Raw genomic sequence first — 16,832 nt, 5'->3', positions numbered from 1 at the left:
GCTCACATCCACTGTCCCTGAACACCACCCACACCCATGACTTGCTTCCCAGTCACCTCCTGAGGTGCAGCATATGGTGCTGGCAGCAACACAGGCATGACTCAAGGCAGGAAAGACAAGGAGCAGCTCTGAGGAGTCTCCACCTCACCCCAAGCCAGGCTGGCAGGACCCAGGAGCATGGCCAGACTGTTGGCCACCACTCAGGTTCACAGCATCTCCCAGCAAGTGAGCTTTTCTTGAATCTGAGTATTTCTGAGGACAGACACAAGGAAAGTAGGCTGTGCCTGGCCCTGCAGGCACACAAGGCAGGAGCTGCTGCTCAGTACAAGCTGGGCACAAGCAGCATTTATGGAATTGTCCTCAGCAGAGCCTTTCAGTAGCCTTCCCATTATTTTTCTGACTTCTTGTCACTCTTCTTTGCAATCAAGGACATTCCAACTGACAACAGGCACTCCAAGCTGACTTGGCAGAATCACAGTACAAGATGCCTGAATGGGAACTAGGGAGAAGGAGATGATGCTGTGCTGACAGAGGAGGAACCCAGCTGGGAAGCCAGTGCTGGATGAAAGGGAATCCAGCAGCAGCAAGACTAAGGGCAAACCAAACCAGACCATTGAGCACCAGGTTCTGCAGAATCAGCCTTGCCTGAATCAGGGGTATCCTCCAGGAACAGCCATCCCCTATAGCAAAGCACCAGCATAAGCAGAGATCTTAAATAGGCAGAGGAAGGTCTCAGCTTTCAGCCCAGTCCTCCTATGAGAGGCCTGGATGGAGCACAGGGAAGGAGAGAGCTGAGACACTCCCAGCATCTGCCCTGGTCAGACCATGAAGCACCCTCATCTACCTCTGGAATTGTTCCTTTGCCTGCTGAAATGGAAGGTGTGCTACACAGATGGGAAACACAAGTTACCCAGTCCTCCCAAACCCCAGCTTTACAGTCCTTGCTGCTGCCAGCCCCTGAGAAGCCTGTGCAGAAGCTTTGTGTATGATATACCTCAAATTTACAAAAAAAAAAAATTAATTAACATGAAATGTGGAGCACACAGGAATGATAAACTGGCATCTGTGCCACAGAGGCACCTGAAACCTCATAATAAAGTCCCATCTGGAGCTGGCACTAGCACTGCTCCCCCCTCATGGCACAGCAGCCATTCTTGGAATGCACTGGGTGTGCCTTGACCTCGTCTGCCTTCCTCTCAGGTCTTCTGGAATAAGCAGCTCTCAAAGCTTGACCAATTTTATAATTTAATAACAACTCAGATTCTTCCTTGTAGAACAATTCTGATTCTTGAGCTGTACCCCCAGCCTCACTGCCCACTGCTTCCACCTCACTCGCCAGGTGAAGTTTGTTTTTTCTGTCCTCGCTGGCCCTCCAACATCTACACATCTGCATTTGTACCTCACAGAAAGGCTCAAATGCACAAAAATAGAAGGGCAGAGGGCACAAAAGGCAAGCCAGGTGGGTTGGCTTCATGTTTGACAGCCCAATACAAAGAGCAAACCCTTCAAAGTCTGAATTTGAGGACCTGAAGGTGAGTTTACATATTGGCAGAAGCATCTGTGGGGTGGGGGAAGCATCTTCAGTTTCCTTCAAGGGAAGTCTAAAGCTCCTACCTAGAATCCATAATTTTTTGTAGTCTCATTTCTAGGACAGTCCAAAAACTTCATAATCAAAAGAAATGGAGGCTGTTTCTGTTTTGGAGGAGAAAAGGATCATTTTCTCCTAGATTTAGAGAGGAAAAATAAGAAGGAAGTAATGATTTTCCATAATTAAAAAATCCCACAAAAGCAAAGACACTGCTTCTCAAGGACCCAATCTGGAAATACCTCCTAGCAGGATACATCACATTTTAATTGCATATTGAAAAAAAAAAAAAAAAAAAAGACTCTGAGCTTTCTTTTAATTTTTTCTCTATTTGTTTTGATCTCCAGCTTCCAAAGCTGTGTGCGAGAATTAGTGAGAGTCAGGAAATAACAAAGAGAGGGTTTGATGAGTCCCTTCCAACACAAATGGCTAGCAAGATAAATAAAGTCTACTTGCTTCATTTCTGGATTGATAAGTTCCTTCGGCCAAGAAAAATAGACCCAAAACCTAGTTTGTGATGATTATTTTTGCCAGGAATATGCCTGAGGAGGAGAGAGTTTTTAAGCTTGCTGGCAGCTTCTGCCTGGATCTTCTTTGAACAGAATAAGGAGAAAACTTCAGCAAAAACACACCCCTAATGTTTTCAGCAGGGTGGAAGGTCAAGACCATGATTTCTAAATGCAAAATATGACCCTCTGTCTGCCAACTGAGCCTCCAAGCCACACCACAGCTCCAGCACACGTTTAGATTGTCCAGGAAAGCTTCTCAAAGGTCAGAAGACACCGAGGCCAAGCTGCCCTTGCTCCATCCCCGTCCTGCCCAGCTGGGTATGGAGCCCAGCTTTGCTGAGGCTCAGCAGGGGCAGGGAGAAGGCTGCTCAACCCCTGGCCAGCTCCTGGTGCTGCCAGATAACCTCACACTGCTTCCAAGTAGCACTGGCATGCTGCAGACACCACATCTCCAGAGCACACATCCCAAATCCACTCTGTCATTGCCATTTCTGCCCCAGAGAGAACAGCACTCAGCCATGCACAGGGAGGGAGCTGGCTCCAGCTCTGCAGACAGTTCCAAGTAAGATCTGTCAGGCTTTTTTAAAGTCTCCTTTGGAATAACATGCACAGAATTTTAATTTCCTCAACTCAACAAATGAACAGCTTCCCATTTGCAGCCTAATTTGTTCTCTAAGTGCTTAGATGGTTGTCAACACCCTATTATCTCCACAGCTTTCAACTTTTAGTTTCACAAAGCCCTTTTGTACCATTATGTACCCCAGGTTCCCACAGTAGGGAGTGCAAAGCTCCACGCTCAGCTTCTCAGACCAAGGAGACCTGGATCCCTCACAACCCTCAAACAGCCTTCCTTCTTTTCCTCTTTAGTCTGTCTACAGCTTCTGTGTAGGTAGAAGCTGACTGGACTCATCCCCAGATCCATCTGGGGTCTTTTCACAGTTGAATTTTCAGAGTTCATTCCCACTCTGGTTTTGTTCCACACTACTGAGATTGGCAAAATCCTCAGCAGCCAGTGACAGAAATTTCCACATGAGTGCCTCACATAGTGAACAAGGAACACAGACAGACCAGCAGTTATTGTATCCAGCAGCACATGTGAACATTTACTCTGCCAAAACCCAAATTTGCTTCCAGCAGGAGCTTACACAAAGATCTGTCCATGTAACTGAGGTGGTGGTGGGGAAATATCATCTCTGCCTGCTTGCAGCAGGTTTGGACTATGTTTATAATCATAAAGCTTTTAAAGGTAAGAGAAAACCAGCTTGCACACTCTCAGTGCAAAGCAGGCTTGTCTAAAAAGGCTTCCCAGATGCTTTAGGGGCTTCCAGCACACAAGAAGCTGCTAGGAACACTTGCACAACTGCCAAGGACCTCAGCCCAATGCAGGTGACAGGGTGGCCAGGAAAGTGTCACTTGCTGATATTCTCCACTGATGGAAAAAAGCTGTTGCTGAAGAAGGCTGAAGAGCCCCTCAGAGTGAATTTTCTGTCCCACAGGACGAAATAAACCTTAAACAGAAGGCCCAGTGCTGACAGGAACCAGAACACTCTGTCTCCTGCCTGCTCTTTCAAATCTCCATTTGATCGTGGCTTTCCAGCTGGCACCTTGCACCTTGGCTCATGGGCAGTGACATCCTGCTGCCAAACCTCTTCCCAACATTGGGGGGTATTTATCACCAAGCTTTTGATGGGTATTTTGGCAGGCAGGGCAGGCTTCTCCAGCAGCTGGACAATCCCATCCAAATGACCCAAGGCAGGTGAGGTAGTTATAGCAACCAAAAAAGCCATAATGGGGGGCTGAATCTACACCTGAGTCTGCTGAGCTGCCAAAAATCCATCACCTTCCTGCATACTAAGAAGCCCTGAGCAGGATAAACAGTAGCTCCTCAAACCACCTGCCTAAGCAGAACTCAACAATATCCATCCTTTCTTTAGGGCTGCAGCTTTGCTGCAGGAGGGGAGCATTTTATCACACTGTCTGGGAAGAGTTTGGCAGCCACATTTTCAGAAAGTTTAAATCACTGGCATATGAGGACATCAGGAACAATCCTAACACTGCTTCTTCCTGGCTAGATCAGGAAGCACCACCACAGCTCTTTCTCCCCTCTGTGTTCACTCTTGGTATAGTTTGCATCTGCTCACAGCAGCCAGAACAGTCCCAGCTGCTCAAACAGCTGAGATCAGCGAGCCAGCTCTGCTGGAATGACTGAGACCTAGAAGCCAAGCAGAAAAGGAACAGGAGTCCAAGAGCAAAAAAGATTCCGCAGCACCTTTAAGCACACAAAATACTTTTCACTGTACCCCATGCTATGACAATTTGCATAAAAATCTTTCTGCAGCACAGCAAGCTCCAGACTGCCCAAGCTGGCTCTGCAGGGCACAACACTACTTGGTTTCCACCTCTTTCTCCTACCTGGCCCTGCAGCCACCATGACTGGCTGCACACGCCCCCTGCCCCATCAGTACCTGGAGGCCAGTGCTCTGCTATCCCAGACACAAATGCTCCTCTTGTGCCCCAAAAGGAAACCCTGAAGTGATGTGCTCAGGACCTGCTAGCCCATCAGACCCCAACAGAGAAGGGGATGAAGTGGAAACTCAACACCTAGGGAAGTAAGAGAAGAGGAGAGGGGTCCCAGGCACACCAGCACCACAAGCTTCCACCTGGAGCCCAAGAGCTCCTTGTGCTTCTGATGAGATCAGATCTGCTAACAGGGCAGGGAGGAAGATAAAAGACCTGTGATCCTCACAGCAAACCCTGAGGCAATCATGCTGGAAGAAGGGGCTGGTTCTTGTTCAGAGCCAGCTCATCAGGGGCAGCAAAGATGTTTTACTGCAGATAATTTCAAGAGGAAGAAGTTCCTGCTGAATATGAAAGTCACATGGCTCAGGACCCAGGCCAGTGGTGTGGAGTTGAACCTGGGGAAGGCATCAAGGTACTTGAGTCCTTTCCCTGGGGAGGGACCAGCCAGAAGTGCAGCCTGAAAACTGCACCAGGCTGTGCCATGAGGGGAAAAAAGAACTCCCAAGAAGGTCTGATCACTGTCTAGAGTCTGTTTTTTCATGTTGCAAGGTCTCCAGGGTCTACTTCAGAAAATTCAGTTTTATCACTACACTTGAGAAACAATCAAGAGTGTGTGGGAAAGTCAGGCATGCTTCCCTGACTTGGAGGCCCTTTTCATATCAAGTATTCTCTTAAGCACTGGCTATTCAGACCAGGATAAGGGCTGCCAGGTTGCTGAGCCAGCCTTCTGCTCTCACAGCCAACCTGTACAAGTCCTCTCTGGAACCTCCTTCTTCAAGCTCCTCTTGAGCTCTTTAGTCCTCTACTCCATGAGAACCTTGCACTAATTCTCAGCGTGAAGGTGCTCAAGGCCAGTTTACACCAATTCTGTTCTTGTACAAATATCACACTGAACTTCAAACAGAGCTTTTCCCATGCTGGTACCTTTCTTCTCTGCTGGATTTGTTCTTCCTGAGCTTTTGGCTTTTAGTTCCAATAAGCTGTTTCTCTTCCCTCCAAGAGGATTTGCTCAGCCTTCCTACAGCAAAAGTCTTGAAGTCTGATGATTCCAAGACAGTAGAAAGGAAAGCAAACAGAAAGAAGCCACTACAGCACACAGCCCTGAACACATCCTCCAGACCACACCTGGAGTATTGCACCCAGCTCTGGGGCCTCCAACATAAAAGGCATGTGGACATCTTGTAACAGTCCAGAGGAGGCCATGAAGATGCTCCAAAGGCTGGAGCCCCCCTGCTCTGGAACCAGGCTGGGAAAGCTGCGGGTGTTCACCTGTAGAAGAGAAGGCTTCAAGGAGACTTCAGAGCCCCTTCCAGGGCTTAAAGGGGCTCCAGGAGAGCTGGAGAGGGACTTTTGGAGAAGAGTATAAAATGACAGGACACAGGGAATGGCTCCCACTACCAGAGGGCAGGGATGGATGGGATATTGGGAAGGAATTGTTCCCTGGCAGGGTGGGCAGGCCCTGGCACAGGGTGCCCAGAGCAGCTGTGGCTGCCCCTGGATCCCTGGCAGTGCCCAAGGCCGGATTGGACGGGGTTTGGAGCAGCCTGGGACAGTGGAAAGTGTCCCTGCCTGGACATGGCAGGGGGTGGAATGGGATGGGCTTTAAGGTTCCTTCCAACCCAAACCACTCCAAAATTCTAAATCAGAGAACTCAGAGGCATTTATTTCGGTGTTTCTCTGCTGAGACCACATAGGTTATGCTGTATTTATGCTAAGGCCATGCCAGAATAAGTCAGCTTCTGCATACTGAAAATAACTGGAGGTGTTGGAAGTCCATCACTGCAGTCACACAGGCATTTGTTATTCAAAACAAACAGTCCTCTTGCTTTGGTTAACCATTCAGAGTATAAATTTAGATACTTTCCTCTTCCACTTAAAAGTTGTAGTGAGTTATTTAAGAGGCATGGTATCTGTATTCCTGTTAATACAGGGATAACACTGGAACATCACATGGGAGCCAACTACTTGGTGCTGAAAACAATCTGAGTTTTACTCCAAGTCACCTGAAGAAGACTGTACAAGGACTCCAATCATTTTCAAGAGGCACTTTCCTTGTGCTCCTGGGAACTTTCAGAAGGCCTGGAGAGACTTCCCTTGGGAATTACCTCTCCTCATCTTAGGCAGGCTTGCTCCTTAGGGCTGATTTGCTGCTTTTAAGTATTAACTGTTGGGCAGACCAGGATGAAGGCATTACAACAGCACTTTGGAAAAGGCATTTGTTGCATAAGCAGAGGGCAGTCTTGAGGCAAAGGTGTGAGCTACACCTTGCTGTACAAATGAGCTCCATTCCCCAGCATTCAGCAGTGAATTGCTCTCTACAACTTTCTGAAAGGAGGTGGGAGTCAGGTGGAGATTGGTCTCTTCTCCCAGGTAACAAGTGACAGGGTGAGAAGAAGCAACCTCAAGTTGTGCTAAGGGAGGTTTAGATTGCATTTCGGGGTAATTTTTTCACTGAAAGGGTGGTCAGGCATTGGCACAGGCTGGCAAGTGCACTGGTGGAGTCACTATCCCTGGAGATGTTAAAAAAATTCACGTAGAATGTGGTGCTCAGAGACAGAGTTTAGCTGGGGCCTTGGCAGTGCTGGGTTCCTGGTTTGACTTGATGATCTCAGAGGCTTTTTCAACCTTAGTGATCCCATGAGTCTATAAAGCATTCCCATTAGAAGTCCCCCTGCCTGGCTGATGAGGTTCGCTGTCTCTCAGACTCACTCCTTGGGAGGTGTAGGCAGTGAGATGGATGAGGCAACTTTGCTGATGTTCAGGTGAGAGCTCCTCCAGCAATACTGATAAATACAGCTGGAGGTCAAGAGGAAAGAAGAGAAAATCAATCCCTCTCAAGCCTGCAGGCAGCCAGGTACATGACTCTTTGGGGGCACCCAAATGTAGTGTCCAGGGAGAACAGGCTGCAGGAATCACTCGGAGGTGCTGTGCCAGTGCCTCACAGCCCCATGCAGGTTCCAGACAGACGTGTGTCTGTCTCCCCATCCAATTGGAGTGTTCTCATCACTGCTCATTTCAGTTTTTCCCTGTGCCCCAGTCTGCCCTGTGGCAGCAGCAGGTACAAGGTCTGGTGCATGGGCTCAGACTCTGAGGGTGCAGCCCTGCCAAGACACAGCACTTGCTCTGAGGAGCTCCCAGGACACAGCAAGGGGAGTAACCACTGTGCACAGTGGCTGCACACAGGGCTAAAAGCTCCCAGGTGGTGTTCCTGGACATGGTAGCTGCTGCTTTCCATTCCCAGTTTGATCTGATCAGCTGACACAGCAAGGTCTTAGAAACAGCCTGACCAAAGCAGAGTTCTGTGGTCACCAGAAAACCACACTGACCAGTTCTGTTCATTTCTAACTGGTGAGGGAAGCAACATGGCCTCAAGCCCACGGGTTCCGTGAGGAGGCTGTGGATTCCTGATCCCTGAAGTGCTCAAGGCCAGGCTGGATGAGGTTTGGATCACACTGGTCTAGTGGAGGGTGTCCCTGCAGATGGGAGAAGGGTTGGAATGAGATGAGCTTTAAGGTCCCTTCCAACATAAACTGTGATTATGTGATTGAGGCTTCAGATTTTTCTGAAATGTAGTGAAGGCTGAAAGAAAAGGAAATGTAGAAGCTGACAGAAATTCGGACATGGGACTGAACATGTGAACGGGAGATCTGCACTCTCCCACTGCAGAACTCTAACTCTCCTTCCCTTACACTTCTCTGCAAGCACCAGGAAATTGGCCTCTGCTTCAAAGGAGTTACCTCAAAACGTCCAGACCACCAGAGACTTGCACTAACATGAATAAACAGGACACAGGTGTAGATCTCAACAACACACCCCAGGTGAGGTGCTCCTGTAACTACAGTACAAGTGAATTTGCAGGAAGTGAGAGAAAGAGAACAACATGGATTTTGCCAATTAGCAAAGCAAAGGTCTACAGATACAAGGAGGAAAAAGCCAAGAGTGGTAAGAGCTTGTGTAGAAGTACAGCATTTCCCAAAGGCTGGCAATCTCCCAGGATACTGGCTGATACACAGCTTCTGACTCCTAGTGTCTAATGGAGGAGGAATTTTCTCTAAAGCCTTCCAACTTGAAAACAATAAGGAAAATAAAGTAACTCATTTAACTTAGGTAGACTTTATCCTGGAGGTACCCTGCACAACAGCAGAACTGTCAGAAATCACTATTAAACAGCAATTTTTCAGAGGACCACAAGATTTTGGCACTGTTGAGGATCTTGATGCTATTCTGGAGAAGGGCCCAAAGGAGAAACTCAAAATGTAACACTCTGCCTCATGTTTTGAGGAACACACATACTTTACGTTCCAATTGAGCTGCTCTAGTTTCAAGTCTGCCTCAAACACGCAAGTAGGAGCCACCCCTATTTTTGGAACTGACTCGAAAGCAACACAGACTGGAAGAACTCCACTGGGAAAGCCAGTGCCATATTTAAACAAATTTTAAAAACCTCAGAAAGTAGAGCACCCACATTAAAGCTGAGGCAGATCTAGAGCGAGAATTGCTTCATCCTCTCTAACGACCTCTCAGCCCTCCTCTAGAAATTAAGACTGAATATTGTCTGCACAGACCTTTTCTGTAGTTTAGCAAAGTCTGCCATTTACTCCCTTCTCTCCCACCACTTCATAAGAACAAAATCCCAGGCAACACAACAACATTTAGTGTCTCTTATCATCTACAGAGATCCTTTTAGTGATCAGTGCATTCCTCTTCAGAGCTCTTTACTATGGCAGGAAAGACATACACAACCTAAAGTTAAAGCAAATGTGTCCCATCAAGGCCCTGAGAGCAGCACTTACCTGGGCTCCCCTGGAGTAGGATCTGAAAATAGTGCAAAATCTTCCTTGCCCTGAGGTGTCCCTAAAACACAGAAAAGTAACAGCTATGAGATGTGGAGAACTGACTCCCATACTGCACATTTCCTACTGGCCATAAAGAAATAAAATAAAAATCAGGGTTGATCTTGTCAGATCTTTAGGATGTGCATGGTACCCAAAGTCCTCTGCATGATGGGTTCTTCTAGGGAAGAACCTCTCTACTTTTGGGTACAGATTGTCACTGTCATTGTGCTTCCCATGGAGTAAGTACAAGCCCAAACTACTTGACTGCAGCACTACCTGATGATGTGTGAGGGTGTAAGTCATTTTACTCCCCTGGGCAAAGGATTTTCTACCTAGTTCCCTTCAGGAGTTCAAAGTCAGAGTGAGCCTGCAGAGATAGTCCCAGCCATGGAGAACAGCCAACCTAAATATGACTACTCACAGGAGAAGAAATTGCCTTGCACTAGGCTTCACCTGTTTTTCCAATACATTTTAACCAAAATAAAGGGAATTCTCTTTATACCCAGATCCCTGACAGACCTGGACTATATACCCTACAGAAAGCTGAGGATCAGGAGTGGGGTACAGTGTTTCTAGACCACTGTGACAATAAGGGGCTTTTCAGTCACTAGAAATTTTCCTGTCTGGACAAGGTGCAGCTAAGTTTGACAACACTGCCAGCATCTCTCAGTGCCCTTCTGGAACAAGACACTGGAGTCCAGCACTCTGATTTAACCAAGATATACTGAAATGTGTCAGGCTAATCAGAAACACATTATGGTGTTTCTCAAATCTATTCCCTGGGCCAGGATAAAAGACACTTTAATGACCTCTGAGAAGGCTGAGGAATCCCTCAGCCCCAGATTTGCAGCTCTAGAAAAAGCATACTGACCTCACATGCAGAAGAGTAATTTTTTTCAGATATAAAGCTTTGTATGATCCTGGACATCAATCTAACAGCCTGTGCTTACATGTCCTCTCCCTTGACAATCAAATACTGAGTAAGTAATGGTAAAAGATTACACTAAGGCATCATCAATCAGTGTTATCAGCTTTTCAGTTTCTGTGCTGTTCTCCAGCTCAAGAATTACATTATAAAAAGACTGTTTCAAGAGGGAAGCACTAAGTTACTACACACTTGGGGCTGAAATGTTAAAATAGGTATCTTACAAGAGAGACAAGAATTCAAGTGGCACATAAAAACATGGAGGCTAGAAGACATAAATTAGCAACTTCTGTTCTTTTTTGTAAGAAAAATTAGGGCATGCAGCTTCAGAGAGCAGGGGTGTAATTAAACCACCAAACTACACACTGCTAGAGTCAGTCACTGGGGCTGAGAACATGGAGGTCATTCCTATTTAATAATTCACACATGTTACTAATATTCCTGTTACTTGACCCAAGTGTTTGTAAAGGCATATTTAACTTCATGTTTTAGGACCTGTGTCATTCCCTAATTCCCAGATCTGTGTGAAAACCAGGGTACAGACTACCTATCCTGTCCTTCCCTTCCCTCTTTCATCTCCAAAGACTGCTGTGTCAGCTTCTCAGCAAGTCAGACAAAGCTCAGCCAGAAGACTCCAGCTGTCCCTCTAGTGCTGACAGATAAGGCAGGGGTTGCTCCTCCCATGCAGTGTTCTCCCATCTCTGTCCCAGGCTCTGGTTACTCCAGTCAGTCTTGCTCTCCAGGGGTTCACCCTACCCTGATGTGGTGATGCCAGTTCATTGGTTGTCTATATTTTCTACTCAAGGCATTGAGAAATATCCAGCTGCTGAGGGACCAAGGGTTTCACCTGTTTTATTCTTCTACTTTCCTTCTCTTGTTTCTATTTCTCATCCTTGGATATCAGGAAAACCCAGTATTGCATCCAAAACAATACAAAATCCCTCAGTGATTGAGAGCAGTAAGGGAACACAGAATGATGTTATAGTTTGGTTGGAAGGGATGTAATTCACCAACCAGTTCAAACCCCCTGCCATGGCAGGGACACCTCCCACTGTCCCAGGCTGCTCCAAGCCCTGTCAGCCTGGCCGTGGACACTGCCAGGGATCCAGGGGCAGCCACAGCTGCTCTGGGCACCCTGTGCCAGGGCCTGCCCACCCTCCCAGGGAACATATTGGGAATTCCTTCCCAATATCCCATCCAGCCCTGCCCTCTGGCAGTGGGAGCCATTCCCTGTGTCCTGTCCCTCCATCCCTTGTCCCCAGTCCCTCTCCAGCTCTCCTGGAGCCCCTTTAGGCCCTGGCAGGGGCTCTGAGCTCTCCCTGGAGCTTCTCCTCTCCAGGTGAGCACCCCCAGCTCTCCCAGCCTTGCTCCAGAGCAGAGGGGCTCCAGCCCTTGGAGCATCTTCATGGCCTCCTCTGAAACTGTTCTAACATATCCATGTGTTTCTTGTGCCAGCAGCTCTGGACAACAGAACTACAGGAGGTGGGGTCTCAAGTGCAGAGTAATGATGAAAATGGTCAGTTATGACAGACAATGACTGAATTCAGACTATTCCAGCAAAGAGCAGCATGGTGTTTGTGCTATTTGACTGACAGAAAGGAACCTTGTTTGCCAGAATAACTTTCTGGTAAGAATAGCCAGGAAGTCCCACCACACTCCCAGGGATTGTCCATGCTCTCCACAGCCTGGTACAGCGTCCCCCCAGCCCTGTGACCCTGCTCACCTGACCTGAGCTCCCAGGGTTTGGGTTAGAAAGGCTCAGAAACACTCACCAGAGCTCCAGCTTAACCCTTCTGCCATCCAACAAGATAGTAGTGGTCTTGTAGTCAATTCCTGAAAGAAAAGTAATGAAAAGCTCAGCAAACCCTGAGAACATCTTCAGAGATGCACAAGATCTTTGCTCTGCCCGCATGGAGCTCTCATTTCATGTTTTCTAAAGGGATGTTTTCTCCTCCTTGTTCTGCTGCCTCTTTGAGGAGAGCTGCAGAGACCTGACAGGAACAGACTTCTGTCTCCTCCATGGCAAACACTGCTCTGTGAATCTCTATCCCTCCTCCCTGAAAACACCATTCTAACTTCTTCATTCTTGCTTTTAAATCTCTCAGAACTTGAGCTGTAGGAGAAGTTGGCTGGGTCTTAGAGCAACTGAGGAAGGTGTCCCTGACCATGGGACAGGGGATGGAACAAGGCAAGCTTTAGGGCTCCTTCTAACCCAAGTCACTCCATGATTCTCTGATATTCAGTGATTTGTAGCATTATCCCATATGGCATTGATAAATTAGACTTTTGGGGGGTGAGCTACAGACAGAAACATTTAGATACATCTCTGCTACATCAGCCTGCAGTCCCAGCATTTCTCAAACACCACTGCCTGCAGCCACAGGGCATTTTGGGAGATGTTACAGGAAGGCTGTCCAAAGATTGCTGTCTCCTGAGCAGCTCTGGGGTGTGGATCACAGTGGGCCAGGTAAAGGCAGGACACACTCCTCCCTTGTGAAGGGCTGAGAAGCAGCACAGATATTTGCTTTTGCTTTCACAGAGCTACAGCACCGGAGCAGCAGAAACCCCCCAAACCACAACACACAGCTGTGCTGGCATGCAACTCACTCACACAAGGGGTGTCCACTATCTTCAGATACATAAGAAATTTGTTAAAACTGGGAGCCTGTCTCACAGTCAGATTGAAAAATTTGAAAGAAAACTACTCCCTTTGCAAGTAACAGCCCCAAAGTACATGGAACACAGCATTCCCTGCAGCCCCAGGCACAGGGCAAGAGGCACAACTGCACCTCCCACCTTCTTCCCAAAGCCAAGGGGCACCAGGTGCCCAGGAAAAGCAGCTTCTTGGCAAGCTTTAGATAATAAGCTTCAAGGGTAGTGAAGCTGCATAAACAAAGCACAGAGCACCATTACTGCACACCCACGGAAGCATCAACTAATTTACAACCTTTTAATAAAGCAGAGTCACTTCACTCTAATTACATCAACTTTACTTCTTCTTCTTGCCAACAGATATCAAAATTTGAATCTCTATTAAAACCCCACACTGTTGTGTTATGACCTGTATTTCCCTTTTCCTGCAAGGAGAACACTGCCCTGACAACCAGACAAGTTTGTCAATAAAGCAAATGGATTTTTCTGAGTCATCTGCAGGAGTTCCCTGTTAGTGAAAAACAAATTAGATTTCAGCCTTCATAGGGTGCTATAAAAAGCAATAAAGATAATTATCTTAAATTCCAACTATTTCCAGTACTTTATCACAGAAAATAGGCAGTTTACATTTTATCTTCCTCCAGAGACAAGTGAATGATCTGTATTTATTTCCAGGCAGGCATAAATCTCATCCCCAGGGATGGTGAGGAGTAGTGGGAGTAAGGCTGCTCTGCTACCAGAAGGGAGCATCCAGACATCTTCCCCTGCCAGTTCCTGAACCAGGATCTGATGGGCTGTTAGGGAATGGGCTAATTAAGCCCGCTGCTCTGTTTCAGATGCAAAATCCCCAGAGACTCTGGCCCCTCTTTAGGCACAAGAGCTCCTGATCAGCAGTGAGTGCCAATCACCCCTAGTGCCAGCAGTGCACGGGTGGAACAGCTGCAGGAAAGCACCTTGGAGCAGGTACAGGAACAGTTTTCAGGGCAGGGAGGCCACATACTTCCAAAAATGCCACTGCTGAGCTGAAACAAATTGCTTTTAAAACTACAGCTTCTAAAAGTTAGAGAGGTTCAGCTTAACTGGGAAGAGAAGGAAACTTGTTAATGGAAATGTCAAATATGTAGATGTCTTCATTATGCTCCTTGCCCACTAACTGCCCAGCCTACATCCCCAGAGGAAGATGGGCTCCCTGTCCTCAGAACTCATGACTTGGTCACCAGAGAAATGCTTTAAATAATCTATGTTCATCTAAAACTACACCACACACTTTAATCCAGAGGGACAGCAGTCTTTGGGCATTATATACACTGGCCCAAGGAGGTCACACACACTCCAGTTAAAAGCAAGCTGATATCTGGTAATGGGCTGAACGAAGTGCTGCACGTTTTAACGTGCAAGCACCCAAACTGAGACTAGGACTGAATTTACAAAAGGTTTTGGAGCAAACTCTGCCTACAAGCTCATTCATGAAAGACAAAAACCTGTACAACTGCAATGTTTTGGAGAAAATTTCAGCTTCCCTTTTCCATAAACGCACAATGCATCAGGACAGCTCAAAGGCACTCCCTGGATTTGGCCTGTTGTTTTAGCTGGTTGGCACTGAGTAGGCTGCAGTTCACAAGCACAGCTCTCCCATGGCTCACTGGTGAGACAAAATCTTCATCAATTTAGAGGTGCCCTCAAAATCATGGGACTCACCATGGTGGTGAACACCAGTACTGGCCTCTTATATTTCAGTCCCAGTAACACATAACCATGTCCTGAGCTGCAGCCCAAGGCACTCACCCATTTACAGCTCTCAGGGAAGCTGAGCAGCCAAGCTCTCTTTCCCAGGCCCAGCCTGCAGCTCAAGCTCAGCCTTGGCTCCCCTCTGTCTCCAGAAATCTGGGGACAGAGGGTCACAGCAGCCACTAGATGCCACCTCTGCAATGAGGCTGCTGGCAATGTGGCAGTGCATGGCCAGGGCTGCCCCTCCACCTTTACATTTCAGGCAGTTCAGATACAAGCTAAGGGAAGTTTTTAGAACTTCCTTTCTGCAGGTGACAAGGTTTCCCCTACCTGAGCATCACCTCTGCTCACAGCCAAGCACAGCTTATGTCGGGACAGACGCTGCTCTGCCTGAGTGCCTCTGATCCCATGCCCCTGACAGGCAGAGACCAAGCCCACCACGGGGTGCTCCTGCAGCCAAGCCCCTCCTGCAGCACACACAGCCCAGAGAACCGGCCCTGCCTGGCCCTGCAGCAGCAGTGCTGGGGAAAAAGAAAACACTCTGCTTTAAAGCCTATTTTAGATCAACTGATCTCTTTCTGGACCAATATTACCATGATGCAACAAAGCAAATGAGGCTCAGAGAACAAGTCTGGGCTGTTCTCTGGGATTTAGCATTCAGGCAGACTCCTGTGTTATTTTTCCAGCCCTGTTTTAGACTCCTGCTTATGCTGATGCCATCCCCAGCCCCATTCCCAGAGCAGAGAGCCAACCTGGCACAGAGGGATCTGCTGTACCAAGGCTGATGTCGGACACCTGATTCTCCACAGAGCTGGGTTTCATGCTCCTGGGCAAGGCTCCGGGGAATCCCAAACTTTTCTCTTTTGCCGGTTGCTATAAGGAAAACCTAAAAAAGCAAGTAATTTTCCCATGGGAACCCATGGGATGTGTTATATGAAACTCTGATCTCTTCCAAATTACTCATGCCAAGCACAACACACTTCCCATCAGTGTCACCTGAAAACTCCACACCCAACCTGAGCTTACCTAAAGCTTTCTCCCAAATGATGACACTTGATGTGAATAGGATGAGTAAAACCCCTCCAAGAGAAATGGTAACTTTTACCCAGCACTTTTTACTACTTTGTATCGGGCTCTTTCCCCCTGAGAATTAACGGCTCGGACACAAGCCATTAATGTATGTCCAGTCTGTCAAGCTTCTGCTCTGCACCTGCATGAGCAGCAGAGGAGGCAGCAGCCAAGCAGGTACATGGATCTGGAAGTCACACTGGAAAAGGGAGAAATACAAGGGAGATTTCATGCTCTCCCTTTAAACAGGTTGATCTTTTAGGAAAAATGGTTTTAAATAGCTCAAGTGAACAAAGCTCTATAAATATTTACTACTGAAACATAGTGGCCTCTGGGTTTTGTGTGGGTCTTTGTTTCAGAGAAAAGGAGACAAGTTTGCAGCTGCACACTCACCAGGTGACTCTGCCCTAACACCTGGGTGGGGACCAGAAGGGCACCTCCCCTTATAAAGGCAGGTTTGAGCAAAACATAAGAGCAGCATGTGCCTCTTTCCTCCTTTAGCTTTCCAAGGCAATCCCCACTGCACGGGGGGGAGGGTGATTCCAGCTCCTGTGGTAATGCCAGAGCCAGCACTGCTTCTTTGGTTATTGGTCCAAGTCAAGTGTCCTCTTCCAGGGATGCTCTAATGATCCAAGGCCCAACTAACAATTCCTGCACCTACACAGACATCAGGACTTGCCTCACGACAGGGATGAAGGGCTCATCCCACATTAACCAAGCCATCAGCAGGTTTTCCTGAGACCTTCCCCAAAACCTGCCAGCACCATCTCCAGCATGCATCTGCATTGTCTCTAAGAAGAACATAATCTGTTCACTAATCTGGGCCAGAAGACATTCCAGGTGATGCTCAAAAATCTCTTTCCAAAGGAAAAAAATTAAAAAGTAATAAAAATAAGTCAATGTACTCAAGTGAAACATTGATATAGTTTTAAGACTTAAAGCTTGCTTTCCTTCTGAGAGAGACTCCTTGTCACTTGCAGTCATTTCTAGTTTGAGTGAGTCAGATTGGC

At 47.4% G+C, this 16,832-nt stretch overlaps 1 protein-coding gene across 1 annotated transcript in view; it reads right to left on the bottom strand.

The window, feature by feature from the left end:
• Nucleotides 1–16,832, bottom strand: part of RAB40C (RAB40C, member RAS oncogene family) — a 36,644-nt gene that overhangs the window by 6,115 nt on the left and 13,697 nt on the right. The window contains exons 2-3 of the mRNA XM_021529651.4: nt 12,147–12,207; nt 9,408–9,468 (exon numbers count right to left, since the gene is read on the bottom strand). Of these exons, the coding sequence (XP_021385326.3) occupies nt 9,408–9,468; nt 12,147–12,207 (122 nt within the window). The remainder of the gene's footprint in view (nt 1–9,407; nt 9,469–12,146; nt 12,208–16,832) is intronic.

Source organism: Lonchura striata, chromosome 14, assembly GCF_050655825.1.
Source record: "Lonchura striata isolate lonStrDom1 chromosome 14, ASM5065582v1, whole genome shotgun sequence".
Lineage (NCBI taxonomy): Eukaryota > Metazoa > Chordata > Aves > Passeriformes > Estrildidae > Lonchura > Lonchura striata.
This window is presented reverse-complemented; position numbering and strand designations above follow the sequence as displayed.